Source organism: Schistocerca americana, chromosome 11 (genome assembly GCF_021461395.2).
Source record: "Schistocerca americana isolate TAMUIC-IGC-003095 chromosome 11, iqSchAmer2.1, whole genome shotgun sequence".
Taxonomy (NCBI): Eukaryota; Metazoa; Arthropoda; class Insecta; order Orthoptera; family Acrididae; genus Schistocerca; species Schistocerca americana.
Window position 1 is genome coordinate 44198587 of NC_060129.1, and position 23999 is coordinate 44222585.

Sequence of the window (23999 nt, forward strand, 5' to 3'; positions counted from 1 at the left end):
GCCTCTTAAAAGAGTCTAAAACAAAAATATGTCGATAAACAGGAGGTTAAAATAAAGTAGGATTAGAGAAGAGGGAGAAAACCGGTGAGGCTATGTGACCGACACAGTAGCCATTTTGGAAGCCACCCTCTCTGACGCAACTTAATTTTAAATGGAAAGGGGTGCGTGGGACACGTGAAAGAAATAGAAAATTACAAGAGAAGAACAACGGTGCCTTTCATTTGAGCACAGCTCTATTCACTCTCGAGTTACAACTGATTTTTCTCCCTTACAGGCGACACGAATGCTGACTGCTTTAACACGAGACAAATGCTACAGATGAAACGACATCGACTGCTATTCTGGCATCGTCCAGTAAGAGTCACAGTACTTGCCACATATTACAGATAATCAGGGGTCAGCCACACACTGATGATAAGAATTTTGGTTGCACATAAATGACACCCTCACAAAATGCAAATGTTGCAACATCTCACTGAAACCGTCCAAATCACCTGGTTCAGTTTTCAGAATGAGGGACACGCAATATGGATGAAAACTGTCGCTTCCATTCTAATTTACTGTTTACGGATTGAAGTGAATTTCTATGCGAATGGAGAAGTAAATAAAAAGAATCACTAATACTGGTCACGCATCGACCCCACACACTACCGATCCGTCAGAAGTAGTTGGAACGTCAAACGAGACAGTTCTCATATTCTAGGGTCTTTCTCCATTCGTGATAAATCAACAGCAGCACATTATCTGCAGTCATCAGACAAAGATGTGCTGCTATCACTGCTGTCTGAAAACGCGACATTTCTAATTTTCTTCCAGCAAGATGGTGCCTCTCCTCATTATTAGCTAGCTGCCTGGGCATAACAGGATATCCAGTTTCCCAGAGACGGGCAGGTCGAACAGGCCGGGCGGAGTGGCCACCACGTTCCCCAGGTTTAACTCAGTCAGGTTTCTAACTATCAGAGCACGCAAAAGGCAATGGTGCATGCAGTGATCAGAAACCTTCCCCACCTTAGTGAGTGGGCTGTTAACGATTGTTCTCACATCCTGGAACGAGGGTAGGTTAAAGTTCATCACGAACGAGTGAAGTGGATTACAAAAATCTTAAGATGCATTTACGCAGGCTATATTTTACACCAATGTGTGGCCGCAATAGTGTCGCTGTCAACAGAACTGCGACGTGGCTGCAATACACGGCAATAACACGGGACGATCGGCAGTACTGTCGACGGACCGAGCTGTTGCAGGTAATCGCCGAGAATTGCCACTGTCGTCCATCGAGAAGGGCAGCAGTGTTTTCAGTAGTTGCAGGCACACGGTGCAGGTGCATACGGTGTAAGTGGAGAGTTATCCCAACAGACGTCAACCGCCTCGGCAATTACGTATCTAACTCTTCGCCACTTACGTGAAAGTGGTAGTGTAAAACCTATACAGAGCAACAGAAGGAACAAGTGATGACAAAAGAGGGGGAAATTAATGTTCTCGCTGCTGTTCCACCCGATCCGTACATCGGCTCCCTCGCAATCACACGGGGAAGTGTCGGAAGACGGGCTAGTATACTACGCAATCTCCACCGACGTAACTCCTATCTCTATCACACCCCTCACCATCGAGTGCTGCGTGGGAACTATTACGAGAATCGTGTTAACTTCTGCAGGTGGGCATTAAGACACGATACTCCAAATGTATCGTGCACCTCGTTTCGTAACGTAGCCACAGTTGCCAATCACGACCAGGTGAACTGTCGAAACGTGCACTATCGACCTGTCGATAAACCCCCATTTGTTTCGTAAGGAGGTACATCGGCACCCACAGAGTGTAAACGTGTGGTGTGGGGTGGTTAACCGTCAGCTCATAGGCCTGTCTTTTACAGATAGAACACTGAATGTGTACAAGTATTGCAGCCTCCTAACAAACTGTCTTCCACAGATACCAGAAGACATGCACATCTCTGCACACTACGAGAAACCTGTGGTACCTACGTGACGATTGTCCAGCCCACAGTGCACTAGGTATTACAGAATGTCTTCACGAATTGTTTCCAAATTGTCGGACTGGATTCAGAGGACCCCTACCTCGGCCGCCCCATTCCCCGGACTTGAGCCCTGTCGACATTTTTCTGTGGGGAAAGCTGAAAGATGTTGTCTAAACAGACATACCAATTGCACCTGACGATACGCAACAGCGTATTGCTGCAGCCTGCTAAGACATCTCCACCGAAATGCTAGCACATCTGCAGCAGTCGTTCCATCCCAACTGGAAGCACGTATTGCCGCTGGTGTGCTCGTTCTGATCACAACCTGTGATGGTCAATTGTCTTGTTACTGGACGTGATTCACATAACTAGTGTATGAAGTTGCGTCAGTCTTTAGTGTGTGCTGCCACAGGTATCGTACAAGTGTCTGTATAGGAACTTTTCAAAATACAATATCTCGTTAATGACGCACACTAGAATCCTGCAAAAATACCGCTGACTTTCTAATGTACCCTACTTTTAGTCTGTTAATGTCAATAGGCTTATTCCATTTAAGAAGTGTTTGTTTGCATAAAAAAATACAGTTTCTAAGTATTATTACAACCTTTCGATTGGCTAACAATAGGAACAGTTGACTACCAATCCATTCCGAAAAAACCGCACATCAATAGCACTTTCTATTTCTGCAGTATTTGTGGTGCAACTTTTAGGTAATTCACCCTACGTCAGGGGTGCAAACAGTGTCACATCTCGACGAGGACCTCGTACCCGAGACATCGAAGGCAGAGTTCGCACTCTATACCCACTGCTTGTCCTGTTGTCAATGCTGCCATTGCGACACGAGATTGTTCCGTATTCTACACCGGTCTGTCCAGTGTTAGTGTATACGGATGTGGTGTGGGGAAAGGCCAGAGAATGACTTGTTGCAATGCTGTAAAGGACCCAGAACTGAGCTCTGAAGACTCTTCTACACTCATCTGCTACACGAAGAGATGGACATCCCGCTCCTATAGAACAGATTCTAGATCGTCGCGAGGTCCTCCTGCGAGAAAGTGGGGCTATCCCTCAACTGGCTCATCCGTAAAGAGGGCCACCGACCATATGGCGGTCTGACATGCTGTGAGAATAATTTTCTTCCAGAAGACACAGGAAATCGGTACGCTGCCAGAGGCCAATTCCTATAGATATAATTTTTTTCTTCCGCACTCCGCCATTCTACTCGTCACCGAGAATTGCAACTCTAATCGTTTATGTACCCACCAACGGTGTGTACACGTTCCAAGTTACACCGACATCCGACCGTGTCTTCTAGGAGCTCCACCTTCATTTTGCATTACTAGACTGGCAATCACCGGTGTCACTGAAGTTGGCACTCTAGACTCGCAATACGGTGGCGAGAAAAAAGGATGTGTAAATAGCTGTTTATTTAATGATACAATAGTTGCAAGAAATGGGGAGAAATTGATATAACTACTTTACCTTTAGATTTTTGACACACTGGTCAATACGTGTGTCATGTCGGCTGTGATTTTTCGACACATCAGGTGGAAGATAAAAGGGAAAGATCGTATCTCAGTACAAGCATATCTAGAAACATCTTACGTATTTTTGCTTTTGTACTGTACATAAGCCTAAATAATTACATTCCAGTTTGTCTTATCTAAACACTGTCAGTGTTTAAATAGTTAATGTACAATAAATGTCGAGGGGTGTAATAAATCTCGTATTAACAGACATAACTTAATAATGAGTTTTGAACCTGTTTTGATCAAATTTTGCTTTTCTTCAAATACTATGGTCATTATGAAAGTACCCCTGTAAATAGAACACACTATTTGTCATCAATAGTAAGTGTCTTTACCCATTTACTGTTCTTACAGAAACCACAAGCTGCTTTAAATGTGTGTGTACGTAACTTGTCGCAAATTTTGTAACACAATTCTCCGACGTATATGTTAAACTCAATTAGTTAACAAAATACATTTGCTCCACTTGTTTACAACACTCTGCAAAACTTACTGCATTATTTCGTTTCGTAAAATAATAGTACTAGCGTACACAAACTTCTCGATGCCCCCATATTATCTCACCTTTGCCAGTATAGTGACGTACGTGTACAAGCACGTTCAAGTTCCTCAGGTGCAGTCGGCAGCTCACAAACTGCAATGCCAGGGGTCGGTTTCCACACTCACCACCGTACAGTTAGGTCCTTCGCGGTGAGACCAGTTACAGTATAACCCTGATTTTATGTTCCCGGAACTGACATTTTCCTGGCATTTCCGACATTTTTTTTTTTTTTTTTTTTTTTATCGGTCCCATCAATTTCCTATGCCCGTAATGTTAATTTGCACCCAATTTCGCATCAACATATTTATAATTTCCCCACAATTTATGCATTACGAAAAATGCGCCTGTGGACAAAAAATGATGATGGCACGATGTTGGCCGTCCACTAGTTTACAAATATTACGTGGTTAAGTTTCTTGACAATGGGGCACTCTACTCAGCAGATTTGAACTGGTAAACGCGTAAAAGTAGGAACAATTCGTGCCGTATCTCTTGCTGCTGCCGCCGAGGTCTACTCGGCGTGGTAGTTGATGGGAGTCACTAGGTTCATTCGAATGAAGATAACGTGACCAATCACAACCATTTCCAAACTGTCTATTATGAAAATGCAGTTTCGCGACTGTCGCGATCGTCGTGACACCTTTGTCGAATCTTATTTAGCGTGCTTCGATGTACGGCCCCTCGGAGCACTAGTTGACACCGTCATTCAGTTCTGAGTTGCTCAAACGTTTTTAGTGTAAACACAGTGCCGGTTACGTATTTTATTCGTGCAGAGCAAAACATGTTTTGAGAATTTATTCTGATTATCAAGTGCAGTATTTACGCACATATTTTATGTGATGTTACACAAACAACTAATGTGAGTGATAGTTTGCATGTGTGTGTGGTTTTCTACATAACTGATGAGTACATGATAACCTCTAAAAGATGACTACAGTGCAAGAGACACAGAATCGCACATATTCAAACACTACACAAAATACTTACGTACATATTTGCACTTGACAATGAGAAAAAATTCTCCGAATGCATAGTGCTAAGCCTGAAAAAATATGTAACTAGTGGTGTATTTCATTACTTAAATAATGAATGACAGCAGCAAGCTTCAAAAATAGCTATTATGACATGTGAAATTGAGTCGAACGTTCCTACTTCCCTGACAGTTATCAGTTCCAGTTACATCCGTGGAAAATCCAGGATGGAATGTATTGTTACATTCCATCCTGGATTCTCCATTGTTTAATTGTTACATTCCAGTTATATCAGTGGTTTTTATTAGATAATAAACCTTCATTAGATAATAAACAAGTCCCTGACAAGTCTTTTGATGACTTATGTATATATATCATTCATAAAATGCCAGGGGGTATCCTGTACGTAGCTTTTACAGCTTAAAATGTTATTTCCCAAATTTTACACCATTTTTTTTTAAGTCCCTTGAAAAGTATAAAAGCGGGGTTTTACTGTACATGACAACTACATGCTGTGTCTACCTAACCAGCTCCTCAGAGCGCAAGTGTGCACCATCTCTGGAAGAGGCTACCCTGCAATCAACGCAGAATTACATGCCTCGTTGGTTTTGAGAAGCTGAAACACTTACTTCTGTCAATACCGTAAAATTTCCCCAATGATTAACTTGTATGGCCAGTTTCCCCTTTATCAAATAGAAAAGCAAACACATTCATCTTCTCACAGTTACACTTATTTCTCATGCCTCTTTCCTCCCTATTACCATAACAGTGTGTTTTATCATGCTTCTCTTTTCCTCCTCCCTCCCTTCTCATTTGCACTGCTCCTAACCTTCATAGTTCAAAACTATCTGCCTGTATCATGGCTCCATTCTTGTACTTACGAACAAACATAAACTGTGCTACCTTATTTTGTATTTGTGCACTGTACTAACAACTAACTGCTTATACTTTTGTATGTTAGATGTAACTTATGCTTATCATAATAATAATAATAATAATAATAATAATAGTGCAAAACATGTGGAATGCCTAGTTACATGTAAGAGTGCACCCCACAAACCTATCCTACCACAATAAATACACTCCTGGAAATGGAAAAAAGAACACATTGACACCGGTGTGTCAGACCCACCATACTTGCTCCGGACACTGCGAGAGGGCTGTACAAGCAATGATCACACGCACGGCACAGCGGACACACCAGGAACCGCGGTGTTGGCCGTCGAATGGCGCTAGCTGCGCAGTATTTGTGCACCGCCGCCGTCAGTGTCAGCCAGTTTGCCGTGGCATACGGAGCTCCATCGCAGTCTTTAACACTGGTAGCACGCCGCGACAGCGTGGACGTGAACCGTATGTGCAGTTGACGGACTTTGAGCGAGGGCGTATAGTGGGCATGCGGGAGGCCGGGTGGACGTACCGCCGAATTGCTCAACACGTGCGGCGTGAGGTCTCCACAGTACATCGACGATGTCGCCAGTGGTCGGCGGAAGGTGCACGTGCCCGTCGACCTGGGACCGGACCGCAGCGACGCACGGATGCACGCCGAGACCGTAGGATCCTACGCAGTGCCGTAGGGGACCGCACCGCCACTTCCCAGCAAATTAGGGACACTGTTGCTCCTGGGGTATCGGCGAGGACCATTCGCAACCGTCTCCATGAAGCTGGGCTACGGTCCCGCACACCGTTAGGCCGTCTTCCGCTCACGCCCCAACATCGTGCAGCCCGCCTCCAGTGGTGTCGCGACAGGCGTGAATGGAGGGACGAATGGAGACGTGTCGTCTTCAGCGATGAGAGTCGCTTCTGCCTTGGTGCCAATGATGGTCGTATGCGTGTTTGGCGCCGTGCAGGTGAGCGCCACAATCAGGACTGCATACGACCGAGGCACACAGGGCCAACACCCGGCATCATGGTGTGGGGAGCGATCTCCTACACTGGCCGTACACCACTGGTGATCGTCGAGGGGACACTGAATAGCGCACGGTACATCCAAACCGTCATCGAACCCATCGTTCTACCATTCCTAGACCGGCAAGGGAACTTGCTGTTCCAACAGGACAATGCACGTCCGCATGTATCCCGTGCCACCTAACGTGCTCTAGAAGGTTTAAGTCAACTACCCTGGCCAGCAAGATCTCCGGATCTGTCCCCCATTGAGCATTTAGAAAGTTGTCCCGAATATTATTAGTATTCTAAATACGGTATACTCGAGTGGCACGCAGTGATAATCACGACTCTTAGTGTCGACAGATGATTCTGTGATAGTGCAAATGCAACGTTATTGCCCACGTGGTTTACAATACTGAGTCCCTACACCACCTGGCATAGCTGGAGAGTTCTGGTGCAGATACAACAATACAATTGGACAGTAAGCCTACAAACTGTATTTAAAATTATTACTATAAGCCTCACATACTTTAAGTCCGACGAGCGCTCAGTTCTAACAGAGCTCGATGTGCAAAAGTTACTCAAATTCGAGAAATCTCACAGCAATCTCACATCCACTGGAGCTCAGACGGAAAATATCAGGCAGCCTCAAGACCTACAGAGACATCAGAACAGTCACACGCCCGTCGCAGTTTAGATGCCGAGCATCACACGACATATCCGAGACACTCTAAGACTCACAATGGCGGTGCCATTTAAAGGCTGTACGACAGAGTGTCATACCTTTACCTGTGGAATGGGAGAGCATTGTGGTGAGGCTTCATTTAATTGTGATTTATTAACTATGTTAATCATTAATTAGTAATAGGCAGATGGATAAAAAATTTAGGCACCATAATGTATCAAAATGGAAGGGAGAAGTGTCTGGAATGTGTTGCTCTGGTGACAAAATCTCGCATTCAGTACTAGATGAGCCAGAGAAACCTCTAAAAGCACTACTTCTGCACGAGTGCAATGAATCAAAGCATTTTCTTAAAATTTCATTACAAAATATAATGCACGCTTTCACATCTGATATACAGCAAAATACTACAAACACATTCATTCTGTACCTACATGCTGGCACTGCATACATTTTTTATACATACATTTCTATAGCACTATATACACAGACACCTCATAAAATTACGAACTCACTCACTCACTGTCACTCAGAGTAATAAGACTACCGATGCTTGAGGCAAGCATAACAATTTGTAAATATATAAAAACGGGCAGTACTGTGCGGCAAACTTGAGCGGTCAGAATGCGACGCAGGAAAACAAACTCTTGGGTTGAGAGAAGCCCACCCGTGCAGAGCTCCCAGCACTCACCTGACACGTATGAGCCCGGACCGTGGAGATATCTCGTTGCGGAAAGCGTTGCCGATCTGTGCCGCGGCAAAAGGGAGGCGGCCCTGGTTGAACTCCAGCAGCCGCTTGAAGTTGACGAAGATCCCCTGCGCAGTTTCCGGCCTCAGGAACCTGAAACACGAAGCAGATGTCGCCCTCACAATGTATCGAACACCGACATTTACCGTAGGTAGGCAGAAAGTAGAGAAGTAGGTTAATTAGGGGTGTGTGAGAGAGGGAAGACTATTTATTTTATACCGGCAGGCAGCCCACAAATTTGCTGCATACATCCAGGCAATAAAAACAGAAACATAAAAAAGAGTTCTCCGAGATAACATTTGAGCCGTCAAAGTTAACATCTTAAATCTCCCGATGACAAACGGTCATACATTTTTAAATTCGTACACAGACAGTTTGCTGTATCGTCAGCAACAACTGCAGTCCATAAACACAGCACGAAAGGTAAGAAAATATTTGTGCTTACAAGGGAACCTCCCCATCGCACCCCCCTCAGATTGAGTTATAAGTTGGCACGGTGGATAGGCCTTGAAAAACTGAACACAGATCAATCGAGAAAACGGGAAGAAGTTGTGCGGAACTATGAAAAAATAAGCAAAATATACAAACTGAGTAGTCCGTGCGCAAGATAGGCAACATCGAGGATAGTGTGAGCTCAGGAGCGCCGTGGTCCCGTGGTTAGCGTGAGCAGCTGCGGAAGGAGAGGCCCTTGGTTCAAGTCTTCCCTCAAGTGAAAAGTTTACTTTATTTTCGGAAAGTGACGATCTGTCCGTTGGTTCATTGATGTCTCTGTTCACTGTAATAAGTTTAGTGTCTGTGTTTTGCAACAGCACCGCAAAACCGTCCGAGTAGTAGATGAAAGGACGTGCCTCTCCAATGGGAACCGAAAACATTTGATCGCAAGTCATAGGTCAACCGATTCCTCCACAGGAAAACACATCCGATATATTCTACACGACACCGGTGACGGCATGTGCGTCACATGACAGGAATATGACAGGAATATGTTGTCGACCCATCCAACTTGTACACTTGGCGAATGGGTAAAAAGATTCTTCTACCTTGCCCGATTTAGGTTTTCTTGTGGATGTGATAATCACTCCCAAAAAAGTGATGAAAACCATAAGAGTTTGTCACATAAACTGCAACAAATGACTGCAACAGTTTCACAGTCACAAAGTTTTCCCTGTGCTCTGTCAAAACATACGTTTTTAACGTTTTCAAATTTTTCCATGTGTAGACCGTCAAATCCTGCATATTTCCAAGCAAATCTGAACATGTCCTGGAATTTTGGAGAGTGAAGTTGATTATGTGTGAGTGGCTAAACTTTGATAATTGACACACGATCACGTAAACAATACTGCTCTGTGTATTTGTACAGCTTCGCAAAATAATTGTCTGAAAATAAAAAATTAAACTTTTCACACTCGAGGGAAGACTTCAACCGAGGACCTCTCGTGCACAGCTGCTCACACTAACCACGGTACCACGGCGCTCCTGAGCTCACACGCTCCTCGATGTTGCCTATCTTGCGCACGGACTACTCAATTTATCTATTTTGCTTATTTTTTTCATAGTTCCATACAACTTCTTCCTGTTTTCTCAGTTGATCTGTGTTCAGTTTTTCAAGGCCTATCCACTGTGCCAACTTATAACTAAATCTGAGGTGATTGCAATGGGGAGGTTCCCTCGTTAGCAAGTTTGACAAGAAATCTCCCTCCTCTTTTTTAACAATGCCACGTTCACCGTTGCCTGTATTACAAGGTCTAGTCACACCGACGTGATCACTGCCCGTGTTCAGCGTCGACAGGCAATAACCACTCAAAGACGGCAGGTGACAGTAATGGCAATGGAAGGTATATAAAGTGTGTCAGGCAGATGTGGAAAACGGTAGTCACTGTCGGAAAATTCAGAAATGGAGCAATCTATCTGACATCCAAAAGGGCACAGTCATACACTTTTGGACTGAGGGTAGAAGCATTTCTCAAATTGCTCAGTTTTTAAACTGTTCGCACGTCGACGTGGTTACAGCATACGGTGTACGGCAAAACGGTAGTATCAAAAAAACCTGTGCCGAGGCAACGGTGGTCCACCACGGCCCATGTAAGACGGTGCGAATGATGTATACAGGGGCGGATAGATGAGCAACTGTCGATCGAGTGACCACCCAGAAAAACTGAGGGGCTACCGGCAGAGTCTCCTCGATGACGATTCGGCAAACGCCGTGTACGGGCTTCCGCAGCAGGTGCCCAGTTTACGTACTCGTGCCGACTGCCGTTCGTAGGCCGGAATGTGCACGCCAATACCACAAACGGACTTGTACCGAGTGGCAACGGATGGCCTTTTGGGACGAATCACATTTTATGCCACGTCAGACGTACGACCGACGCCCTGCGACGAGCACCGGAAGGGTCCGGACAGGAGGGGGGAAGTGTTACGGTCTGGGAAATTCTATTGTGGCATTCCTCGGGTGATCTCGTCGTGCTCTTCGGGCACGACAGATCGATACAATTACGTATAAATCTCTGGGGACTATGTTCGTTCCAACATGCAATTTGTTTCTCCTCAGCGCAACAGCATCAATGCGCAGGACAGTGCGACACGTCACACAATTCACAGTGTAACAATGTGGTTCAAAGACCAACGGGCGAGTTTATCGTACTTCCCTGGCCACCAAATTCCCTCACATTTAAACCCAATTGAGAATCTGCAGGACCGCCTCAATCGGGCTGTTCGCATCACAGATTCTCGACCGAGAAACCTCCCGCAGCTGGCCACGGCTCCACAGCCCCGTCCGTACCGTTCCTGCACAACTGAACGAGGTAGTAAAGTGGGTAGCACACTGAATTTGCATTCAGTAGGATGACGGTCGAATCCCACATCTGGCCGTCCCGATTTAGGTTTTCCGTGATTTCTCTAAATCACTCCAGGCAAATGCCAGGACGGTTCCTTTGAAAGGGCACAGCCGAGTTCCTTCCCCGTGCTTCCCTAATCCGACGAGACTGATGACCACGCTGTTTGATCTCCTCCCCCAAACAACCCCAACCCCTCTTCCTGCACGCCTCGCACCAGTTCACACTACAAAAGGTAGTTATTCAGATTTTTTACATGTGTTCACATTATTGTGACAGGACAGTGTATTTACTACAATTTTCACCCAAAGAAGTCATTTTCAAGGTGTTAAAGTTAGCATAGAGATACAGATCAAAGTTACACATTCCACTGATAAATACTGTTTCACAGTACATCTTCAAAAAGTACTGAGAATAAACAAAAATTACTTGCATGCTGAAAACATAGGGGATGTCAATAGTGTTTTCAGCACGTAAGTAATACACTATGTGATTAAAAGTATTCGGACACCCCCGAAAACCTATTCGGACACCCCCGAAAACCTAAGTTTCTCATGTTAGGGGCATTGTGCTACCACCTACTGCCAGGTACTCCATATCAGCGACCTCAGTAGTCATTAGACATCGTGAGAGAGCACAATGGGGCACTCCGCAGAACTCGCTGACTTCAAATGTGGTCAGGTGATTGGGTGTCACTTGTGTCATACGTCTGTATGCAACATTTCCACACTCCTAAACGTCCCTAGGTCCACTGTTTCCGATGTGATAGTGAAGTGGAAACGTGAAAGGACGCGTACAGCACAAAAGCGTACAGGCCGACATCGTCTGTTGACTGACAGAGACCGCTGACAGTTGAAGAGGGTCGTAATGTGTAATCTGCAGACATCTATCCAGACCATCACACAGGAATTCCAAACTGCATCAGGATCCACTGCAAGTACTATGACAGTTAGACAAGAGGTGAGAAAACTTGGATTTCATAGTTGAGCGGCTACTCATAACCCACACACCTTACCAGTAAATGCCAAACGATGCCTCACTGGGTGTAAGGACAGTAAACACTTGACGATTGAACAGCAAAGAAAATGTTGTGTGGAGCGACAGATCACAGTACACAATGTGGCATCTGAGGGCAGATTGTGACAGCCCAGAGGCTCGGCAAGAGCATTTTGGAAACTATGCGACTTGTCGGGTGTTCGAGGAGTGCTGTGGTGAGCGTCTTCGACATGTGGCAAAACCGAGATGAAACCACATCCAGACATCGTGGGGTCGGGTGGCCCCTCCTCGTTACAGATGTCAAACGTCGCCGGTTGGGCAGATTGGTAAAATCGGACAGGCAGGGAACTGTTGTAGAACTAACATCAGACCTCAATGCTGTGCAGCGTACAAGTGTGTCTGAACACACAGTGCACCGAACACTCCTATCGGTGAGCCTCCGCAGCCGACGATCCGTGCAGGTGCCGACACTAACACCGTGACATCGGCAACTGCAACTGAAATGCTCACGTGACCGTCGGCACTGGACATTACTGCAGTGGCAGAACATACCACGATCTGACGAACGCAATACCTTCTCCGTCATGTCGAAGGGAGAACGTGAATCTGCCGTCTTTCGGGGGAACAGCTCCTCGACACCTGTACTGCGGGACAGAGACGACTCGGGGGCGGCCCCATTATGTCCTGGAGAACATTCACACGGGAATCTGTGGGTCCAATGGAGCTCTCGCAAGGCACTGTGACGGCCGAGCAGTATCGTACACCGGTTGCAGACTACGTACGCCCTTCGTGTCGATCACGTTTTCCGACGGCAGTGGCATTTTTCGACAAGATAATGTGCCGTGTCGAAAGGCCCAGTGTCACAGAGTGGTTCGAGGAACACAGTGGCGAGTTCCGATTGACGTGGTGGCCCCACAACTCGCCAGATCTGAACCCGATCGAACACATCCGGGAGGTGACTGAACACGTGAAATCTCGTCACTCCCACCCCGGAATTTACAGAAATCAGGTGACTTGTGAACAGATGTTGTCCCAACTCCCCCCAGTGACATACTGAGCCCTCACTGCCTCCATATAATGACACGTAACCACTATCACCCGTCCCAAATGTGGACATCCCACCTACTAAACAGGTGGCCAACCAGTGTATAGTTTTCACTTAACAATCTTGCAGAAAAACAATGGTTGCTACTCACATAAAAGAATACTCCTGTATGATTTTGCATTTTTTTTTTTACATTTACTTTCACTGACGTACCGGCAACTTTACCATAGCTATAGCTGTGCAGTACACTACATTTGTGTCATATGACATTCTTTTCCAAAATGACAACTTGCTTTCAATATCAAATCGCTCCTGACATAGCCTGGAAGCTTGTAGTCAAATATCTTCCAATGAAACCAATACAGAGGTGTGTTCAATGAATGGGTGTAACTCTGATTGCTCGGCAATGCGGGACACCGAGTTGCCGGCAACTCGTTGGCAATGTATTGCAAGCAATTTACAGGTGAGTCGCTCTGTGGAGCACTATTTAACTGCTTAAAAAGTGATTTGCAATCAACCGGTTATCAACTCACATTGGTAACGTGTTTCATTTGAGTTTCTCTGTCTGTCCGGGACCTTAAGATCAAAATTGTAATTGTGAAAATTGTAATAAATAGTGTAGTCAATGAGGAACATAATATCATTTTAAAAATTCAACAAGACTTATTCCAAAACATATACATCTGTGTAAATATACTGCTTGTAAATTATTACTATAGAAATAGACAGCAAAACCTTCAGCTCTGGCTGAAGAAACCATGGTGAATCCCTTGACAGGACTCCATGGACAGAAGGTGGAGAGGTAGTTCATTTCTCATCATGGAAAGAAGAAGGTGGATATGGAGACATGCCAACAGTTCAAATACACAAATCAAAAAAAGTTTTGTATCACCCCAGTCCAAGAACTCCTGAAGATAGATGATAACTACGGATATTGTATCACAGACACAGTCCCTTCGACTGTTCAGAGATGTCACTAAACCCGCCCGAAGATGTAAACAACCGTGCATGAGCAGCGCCAATTAGACAGGGGGGGTCCGACAGCCGATCAGTTCCAGTCATTCCACCGGGAAGGTGGTAAACGGCTTGTTTTGTCTGTAGTTCAACCACACCTAGACGGTCATTACTGCAGTTCGATAATGTCTGCATTGTTACTTTGTGCCAGGAAGGGCTCTCAACAAGGGAAGTTTCCAGGTGTCTCTGAGTGAACCAAAGCAATATTGTTCGGACACGGAGGAGATACAGACAGGAACTATCGATGACATGCCTCGATGAGGCCACCCGAGAGCTACTACTGCAGTGGATGAGCTCTACCTATGGATTATGGCTTGAAGGAACCCTGACAGCAACGACACCATGTTGAATAATGCTTTTCATGTAACCACAGGACGTCGTGTTACAACTCAAACTGTGCGCAATAGGCTGCACGATGCACAACTTCACTCCCGACGTCCGTGGAGAGTGCTATCTTTGCAACCACGACACCATGCAACGCAGTACAGATGGGCCCAAATACAGGCCAAATGGTCCGCTCAGGATCGGCATCACATTCTCTTCACCAATGAGTGTCACATATCAGTTGAACCAGACAATCGTAGGAGATGTGTTTGGAGGCAACCCGGTCAGGCTGAACGCCTTAGACACACTGTCCAGCGAGTGCAGGAAGGTGGAGGTTCCCGGCTGTTTTGGGGTGGCATTATGTGGGGCCGACGTACGCCGCTGGTGGTCATGGAAGGCGCTGTAATGGCTGTACGATATGTGAATGCCATCCTCTGACCAATAGTGCAACCATATCAGCAGCAACCTCTTCACAGAAAACACTTTGCGCCCCCACCGTGCACATCTCGTGTATGACTTCCTTCAGGATAACGACATCGCTCAACTAGAGTGGCCAGCATGTTCTCCAGACATGAACCCTATCGGACATACCTGGCACAGATAGAACAGGGCTGTTTATGGACGACGTGACCCACCAACCACTCTGAGGGGTCTACGCCGAATCGCCGTTGAGGAGTGTGACAATCTGGACCTACACTGCCTCGATGAACTTGTGGATAGTATGCCATGACAGAGACAGGCATGCACCAACGCAAGAGGACGTGCTACTGGGTATTAGAGGTACTGGTGTGTACAGCAGTCTGGACCTCCACCTCTGAAGGTCTCTCTGTATGGTGGTACAACATGCAATGTGTGGTTTTCATGAGCAATAAAAAGGGCAGAAATGATGTTTATGTTGATCTCTATTCCAATTTTTTGTAGAGGTTCAAGAACTCTCGGAACTGAGGTGATGCAAAACATTTTTTTAAGTGTGTAGTTTCTGCAACTGTAACGTTGTGCAAATAACATAGTTTACTCTGCCTAACAAAGTATACAGTAACAAAACTGCAAGACCAGGTCTTGAAAACTAAGGAATTTATGGCTGCCTGTGACAATTGCCCCAGGTTTTTTTTATCTTGGCCAGACTGGAAGGAACTTTAGTATAAGTTACCATGAATACATAAACATCTTTAAACTAAAAAACTTAAGTAAATCCGCATCTGCCTCTCTCGTGGATCACCAGACAGACGCTGTATTTCAGGGACTATAGGTAATTTAAAGATTTTACCCACAACTAGGAAAGGCAACAAAATGGACCTCCTCAAAGAACTAGAAATATATACTCACACGCAAACTTCACCACATTACATTCTCAATGACTAAGTGGAGTTAGCCAACGAACACTTTATGCACATTTTCCTCAACCTATTCACGCAATTTAAATGCAGTTGATCCCCAATGTTCAGAATTCTGAGCATGAAATGGACCTCCTGTAATTGAACGTACTATGGCCAACTTTGTAAGGAAATTAAAAAATCTTTCTGAACGTCAGCTGCTCAGTAACACTTACTTTCTGGACATGCCTCATTTTACAGAAAATCCACGGACTAGATTCATCACACATTTTACTCAGATTTTTCCTGAAATTATACATACTAGTAGTCATTACAAAACAATATTTATCTGATTATGTCAGTACCAGACAGTGTGTTCTTGTTCAAGACCAGGCGAAGCTACCTTGAACAGTGTCACAAAAGTTGCAGTACAAGTTTCACTGGAAGACAGTTTGTGTAGTATAAAAATTTTACAGGACAGCATGACTACTGTGCAAAGTTGTTACTTATTTTCACGTTACGAGTCATCCTGGCGGATGACACGTGTCTTCGAAATGGCACAGTGAGGGCAGTAATTTTGCGAGAGGAAGTACAGTGAAGAGCCAAAGAAACTGGTACACCTGCCTAATATTGTGTAGGGCCCCCGTGAGCACACAGAAGTGCCGCAACATGACGTGGCATGGAGTCGACTAATGCCTGAAGCAGTGCTGGAAGTAACTGACACTGTGAATCTTGCACGGCTGTCCATAAATCTGTAAGAGTACGAGGGGGTGGGGATCTCTTCTGAACAGCACGTCGCAAGGCATCCCAGATATGCTCAATAATGTTCATGTCTGGGGAGTTTGGTGGCCAGCAGAAGTATTTAAACTCGGAAGAGTGTACCTCTGTAGCAATTCTGGACATGTGGGGTATCGTATTGTCCTGCTGGAATTACCCAAGTCCGTCGGAATGCGCAAGGGACACAAACGGATGCAGGATACTTATGTACATATCTCCTTTCAGACTCATATCTAAACGTATCAGGGGGTCCCATATCACCCCAAACCGCACACGCCCCACACCATTACAGAGCCTCCACCAGCTCGAACAGTCCCCTGCTGACGTGCAGAGTCCGTGGATTCCATACCCGAACCCACGTATTCACTCCACACAATTTGAAATGAGACTCGTCTGACCAGGCAACACATTTTCAGTCATCAACAGACTAATGTCGGTGTCGACAAGCCCAGGCGAAGCTTAAAGCCGTGTGTGGTGCAGTCATCAAGGATACACGAGTGGGTGTTCGGCTCTGGAGGCCCATATCCGAGATGTTTCCTCGAGTGGTTGGCACGCTGACGGTTGAGCATTGAAATCTGCAGCAATTTGCAGAAGGGTTCCACTTCTGTCATGCTGAACAATTCTCTTCAGCTGTCACCGATCATGTTCTCGCAAGATCTTTTTCCGGCGGCAGCGATTTCAGAGATTTGTTGTTTTACCGGTTGCCTGACATACACGACACACTTGTGAAATGGTCGTACGGGAAAATCCCCAATTCTTCGCTACCTGGGAGATGCTGTGTCCCAGCACTCGTGCCCCGACTATAACACCACGTTCAAACTCAATTAAATCTCGATACCTGCCGTCGTAGCAGCAGTAACCGATGTGACAATTGTGCCAGACACTTGTCGTCTCAGAGGCGTCGCTGACCACAGCGTCGTATTCTGCCTGTTTATATATCTCTGCATTTGAATATGCATGCCTGTACCAGTTTCTTTGGCATTTCAGTGTATCTGCAGAGATGTAGTTGTAAGCTCAGTGTATCATCTGATCAGGTCAGATTAGTGTGTTGGCCCAGGAATAAGAACCAATGATGAGATTGACTACGGAAACACAAAAAGACTGTACTGTATCCATTCCTAATTCCGATTCTGTTAAGAAAGATGAAAGAATTTGTAACAGGATGATTCTCGAATTTAATTTGAAGAATATGTTTGCACAATTACCTGAGAAGAGTCACACTCCCCGCCAGGGTTTCGACTGCCTCTCGTTGTGCACTGAAATAAGGAATGTCCTACACACTATTCTTCCCACCCCTCCCACAGTGCTAGTACGCCTCCCACCGAACATACACAGTATCCCGGTCCATCCCTGGTCCCAATCCCCTGCCTGTGGCTCTTCTCCCTGTAATATGACCTACACGCAAGACCTGACCCCCACACACTCCCACCACCACCTACTCCAGTCCAGTCACAAGCATCACCTATCCCATCAAAGGCAGGGCTACCTGTGAAACCAGCCTAACAATCTATAAACTAAGCTACAACCACTGTGTTGCGTTCTACGTGGGCACGACAACTGACAAGCTGTCTGTCTGCACGAACAGCCACCGACAAACTGTGGCTGAGAAACAGCTCGACCACCTAGTTGACGATTGTCCTGCCCGACACAATGTTCTTCACTTCACAGTCTGCGCCATCTCGACTCTTCCTACCCACAACAGCCTTTCTGAACTGCGCTGGTAGGAACTGTTCCTGCAGTATACTGTATTTACTCGAATCTAAACCGTACTCAAATCTAAGCTGCACCTGAAAAATGAGACTCGAAATAAAGGGAAAAAAAATTTCCCAAATCTAAGCCGCACCTGAAATTTTAGACTCGAGATTCAAGGGGGAAGAAAAGTTTTGGGCCGCACCTCCAAATCGAAACAAAGTTGGTCCATTGTAATATGAGACACAATTTAGGTCAAATGAATGACGATACAGCCACAGTAGTTTGGTTCGACTCGTAAGCTTAGCAGTTAACCTTTACCAGGTAGCTATTGCTATGCATCAGGCGCTCCGTCCGTATCTATACGGGTACTCTTCCTTTTTCACGTGCTTCGTCTGGTTTGAATTGATTGCTTATGTTTCTTTGATCTGGTAAGTGCCGTTTTCTTTGTTATAGGTGTTTACGTCACTCTAAGCTGAAAATCCATTACTGTACTGTGTCCTGCATTGTTTGTCACATTCTGATAGTGCGTATTTACCGCCTGTCGCCGAACGCGGCACGGCTCACTTTTGTGCGCGCTACCGCCACTTACAATTTAAAAAAAAGAGAGGAATCGTCTCATTAGCGAAACAATGGCAAGAGACTGCTATTTGTTGTTACTTACACTGCTGCTTTCTTTGATAATGATCAACAAGAACCAAATAATAGACTGCATATGGTAGAACATGTTCTGAACGTGAGTTAGGCGAAAATTTTTCTCCGTTATAAATCTTTGTGACCGCTTCTTTAGTACATCAAATTCTGCACAGAAATTAGAGTCATCTTAGATTTAAAAATCTAGTCAGTTGCCGTGCTTCATTTCTGACTGTATCACTATTAGGCATAAGAATAATATAAATATAAACATGACATGATATGTATATTCTTCCGTGTTTGCTGTCATCTCACTCTAGTTTTGTGGTTTATTAGGCAGACGGTATTTAAATGAGACAGCAGCAAACACGAAAGAATACATGGCAAAATGTTTATATTTGAATTATTCTTATGGTGAAGAGAATACTGCATGTGATTCACATTTCATCAGGTTCCTATTAGCAACCATCTCTTCTCAAAGGTAGGAAAAAATTCAGAACGTAGAGTTGGTCATATTGACAAACATCCCAAACAGTCTTGCCAGTCGGATTTTCATAGTACATTGAAATTCTGCTACATTCGAAGATGAACAAAACGGAATTTGTATTTACTTCATTGGCTAATGTACGAAAATGCAGTGGTCGAAACTCGGGGCGGAGAAAAAAAAGCTCGTCTTCCACCCTTGTTTTTTAAATTTATTTACTGACGCACAGGTTTTGGTGCCAGTATTTATCTTTGTACCTACAAGGCATGCCTGTGTAGCGCTACATATATTCGGTGGCGGAAGTTAGTTGTGAAGCCACAGGCGGTTTTTTGGATTACAGAAAGCGGAAAAAAAGTGCGGCTTAGATTCGAGTAAATACGGTATCCTTACTTTAACCCTCCTGACCTTAACCTCCATTAGTCATTATCCTAATTATCCTACAAACACCTATCCTCTTCCCTGTTCCCCGTCAAGCACCACACAGCCCTCTGCTCCGCTAATGCACCCAGTGTTTTTATTTGTCTACTTTCTTGCCCCCGTCCACCGTCTGACCTCCCAACTGCCCTAAGCTCTCTCCACGTTCACACGAGCAGCTCTTTACTGCCCCCACCCCTACCTGCTATCTCTCCTCCTCCCCACCCCAGCCTCCTATTTGCCCCCACCACCTTGACTGCTTCTCCCATCCAGTGCTGCTGCTTTTAGTCGGAGATCAGCAGCCAGAGATTGTAGTCACGGGTATGAGATGTGTGTGTTTTCATGTCGTCTAGTTCCAAAGGAGGTCTTTTTGGTCCAAAGTTTACTTGTTTGACAGTCTTTTTGTCACTTCTATCTGCAACTTGACATCTCCACTACACATTGAGTAACAATCTATCCTTTTCACAATATTATCATTATTCCATCCTGGATTTTCCATTGTTTGATTTTGAAAAGAGTCTTATTTACTCAAGAAAGTGAATACTGTGATAAATTCTTGTCTTGGAGCAGATACTGCATAATTCAGTGAAGGAGTCCACAATGGACAGTGCCACTACTGCCATGATCAGCTAAACAAAAAAGTAGTTAACATTCATGATAAATCTAACACACACACACACACACACACACACACACACACACACACACACAGAGAGAGAGAGAGAGAGAGAGAGAGAGCAATGTGCTTTCCCACACTAGACCAATTCTGAGCTGACAGTGACACATATACTGGAATAACACAGTAATAAGCAACTGATTGACTACAAGAGCTCTTACCCCTTTACAAGACCCGAGGGTCCTATCTGCGTGCCAAACATCAGGTTGAATTCTATCGGCTCAGTCAGTTCGTTCCCAGTCAGTGGCGATTTGATTGAGAATTTTTTCAGGACGGCTGCCATTTCATCTTTTTTCATGCCATCGAGCTGCAAGAAGTAAAAATGAGGAGACTTACTGAAAATGAGGCATCACAACTGAAATCATATCAACACACATATATAAATCCTTGGGAGTTAGACTAACACAGTTTTAAGAAAACATTAAACTTGACATAATAATAATCTGTTGCGCACCTCCTTCTAGACAATTTAATTGATGTTCATTTCAAAAACAATGGAAGACGTGTGTGTGTGTGTGTGTGTGTGTGTGTGTGTGTGTGTGTGTGTGTGTGTGTGCGTGTGTGTGTGTTTTCTGTCAAGCATGTCCAAAATAATAGATACCATTCTGATCCTGCAGCCATTACGAATGTGGGTAAGCTGACAATCTGGATCTGATGGGAAGTGTGCTAGGGAATTCTGAGCAGTTGTGACAATCACTGTGTCTGGACGGCTCAGTGTGCCTAGTAAGCAGCAAACAGGTTCGAATTTCGGACCGGCACAAATTTTCAACTTTCGCCATTAATGCAAATCAATACCCCCAAGTAGCTAAATGTCTTAAGTCCTTCACATCTTCGTAAAATATTATTATTATTATTATTATTATTATTATTATTATTATTATTATTTATCATACGGTTATAAATATACAATTCACAGTAATATTTACACAACAAAGTACAAAAGAAATAGGCAAGAACTCTGGTCTCAATTGACCTTAAAGGATGATGTCAAAAGAGCATATTTATTCCAATGTTTTTAGCGGGGCATTGGTGATATCCTACCAGTCATGAAACACCTCTCAGTATGTTCCTCTACAATTCAGACCGTGGTCTGAACTGGAGCCTACCAGGTAGCCATTGCTATGCGTCACGCGCTCTGTCCATATTTATACGGGTACCCTTCCTTTTTCGCGTGCTTCGTCTGGTTTGAATTGATTGCTTATTTTTCTTTGATCTGATAAGTGCTGTTCTCTTTGTTATAGGTGTTTACGTCACTCAAAGCTGAAAATCCATTACTGTACTGTGTCATGCATTGTTTGTCGCATTCTGATAATGAGAGTTTACGACCTGTAGCCACTTGCGGCATGGCTGGCTTTTGTGCGCGCTACCGCTGCTAAAGAGAGAGAGAGAGAGAGAGAGAGAGAGAGAGAGAGAGAGAGAGAGAGAGAGAGAGAGAGGAATCGTCTCATTAGCGAAACAATGGCAAGATACTGTTATTTGTTGTTACTTACACTGCTGCTTTCTTTGATATTGATCAACAAGAACCAAAAAATAGAGTACGTATGATAGAAGATGTTCTGAACGAGTGTTTAGCGAAAATTCTTCTCCGTTTGAAAATCTTTGCAGATGCCTCTTAGGTACATTACATTCTGCACAGAAATTAGAGTCATCTTAGATTTAAAAATCTAATCAATTGCTGTCCTTCATTTCTGACTGTATCACTATTCAGCATAAGAATAATACGAAATAAACGTGACATATGTATATTCTTCCCCGTTTGCTGTTGTCTCACTCTAATTTCGTAGTTTATTAGGCAGACAGGATTTAAATGAGATAGCAGCAAACACGAAAGAATACATGGCAAAATGTTTATATTTGTATTATTATTATTGTTATGGTGAAGAGAATACTGCATGTGATTCACAATTCATAAAAGTTCCTATTAGCAACCATCTCTTCTCACAGGCAGGAAAAAATTCAGAACGCAGAGAAGAAGAGACTTCGAAGGGGATTAAAGATTTGTGCTTAAAATATGAATAAATAAGCAAAAAAAGTCCAGTTTCTTTCAGGTACACCCTCCTACATATGTAGCTCGTGCAAAAGCGAGACAGAAAGTAACTTTTTACACGAGCCCATTCGACAGTTACTTGTCATGCCGTCTGTTTATCTCTCTTTCTTCTCGTCTCCTAAAAACCTCCAAAGCCGGACGCCAAAGAACGAGTTGCCCCACACGGAACGTGGAGGTTTTCACATGCGGTCTCGCACTGCCTATCGACGGCAACAGAAATTTAATTTTCAGTCTTTCGTATAATTATTGACCATTAAGAGGTATAATCTTATTTTAAAGGCCTAGCACATTAAGACAAGTATTAATGTTACAATCTGTGTATACACCTCGAGGCAGTGTAGCTCACGGTGTGCGAATTACCCAGATATGAGAGCACTTTCTGACTTCTTACAAACTTTACACATAATTTCAAACTTTTTCTCTCATATACGAGGTGGATCACCTAAAACTTTTGCCACAAACACTGTGGAAATGGAAACGGCTTTTCGTGTGAGGTTTTCACAATACGCATCGGTACTCGGGGGCTCGTACTGTTAGGCAATTGACAGATTGTAATAATACTTAGAAAGTGTATTTTTTGTGCAAATATACATTCTCTTAAGCAGAACAATGCCTACTGATGTTAATGTGTTAAAAGTAGGACAAATCAGAACATCACCGGTGTCTGTCCCAGGATTCCAGCGTGAGTTGTTTTAGCACACACAAAAGAACAACACAGGTGAATACAATACTTTTGTGGATTCTGACCAGTAGCTAGACAACAGACCGTCACAGGTCGTGTTCAAAATGACCGTCAGCACCAGCAATACAATCTTCCAGTCCGGTACGGAAAGAGTGCTGTTCACGTGCTAGCATTTCAGCAGAGATGTCTGAGCGGTCACTAGTAATACAACATTTCGTACCGTCAGGTGTAGTCGGTATGTCCTCGTAGATAGCACCTTTTAGCTTTCCCCACAGAAAAAGGTCTACAGGCACCAAATCCAGGGAACAGACTGGCCGAGTTACAGGTCATCTGCGTCCAATCCGATTTGGGAACAATTTGTGAAGGCACGCTGTACTACTTCGTGCACTACGGGCCAGACAGCCGCAGGTTCCTCCTAGTCTGCCGAGGAACGTCTTCCGGAACCTGTGGAAGACGGCACGCCAGGAGGCTGCGACGCTCGTGAGCCTTCGGTGTCCCCTCTGTGGAGAATGGGCCTAAGAGCTGACGGTGCACTATCCCACACCGTACGTTTACATTCCGTGGGCGCCGACATTCGACCTGACAGAGCCGATGGCGACCGTCGACACATCACTAGCGCACGTTTCGGCAGTTTACCTGGTCACGATCAGTAACTGTGGCTTCGTCACTAAACGAGATACACTATACGTCTGGATTCTTCTGTCTTAGTGCCCATGTACCTAGTTCTCACAATTGTTTCCCTGCAGCTCT

General features: G+C 44.6%; 1 protein-coding gene across 1 annotated transcript in view; it reads right to left on the reverse strand.

Annotated features, from left to right (window-relative positions):
• Positions 1-23999, reverse strand: part of LOC124554144 (glycine--tRNA ligase) — a 157560-nt gene that overhangs the window by 92397 nt on the left and 41164 nt on the right. The window contains exons 5-6 of the mRNA XM_047128209.1: positions 20682-20827; positions 8268-8417 (exon numbers count right to left, since the gene is read on the reverse strand). Of these exons, the coding sequence (XP_046984165.1) occupies positions 8268-8417; positions 20682-20827 (296 nt within the window). The remainder of the gene's footprint in view (positions 1-8267; positions 8418-20681; positions 20828-23999) is intronic.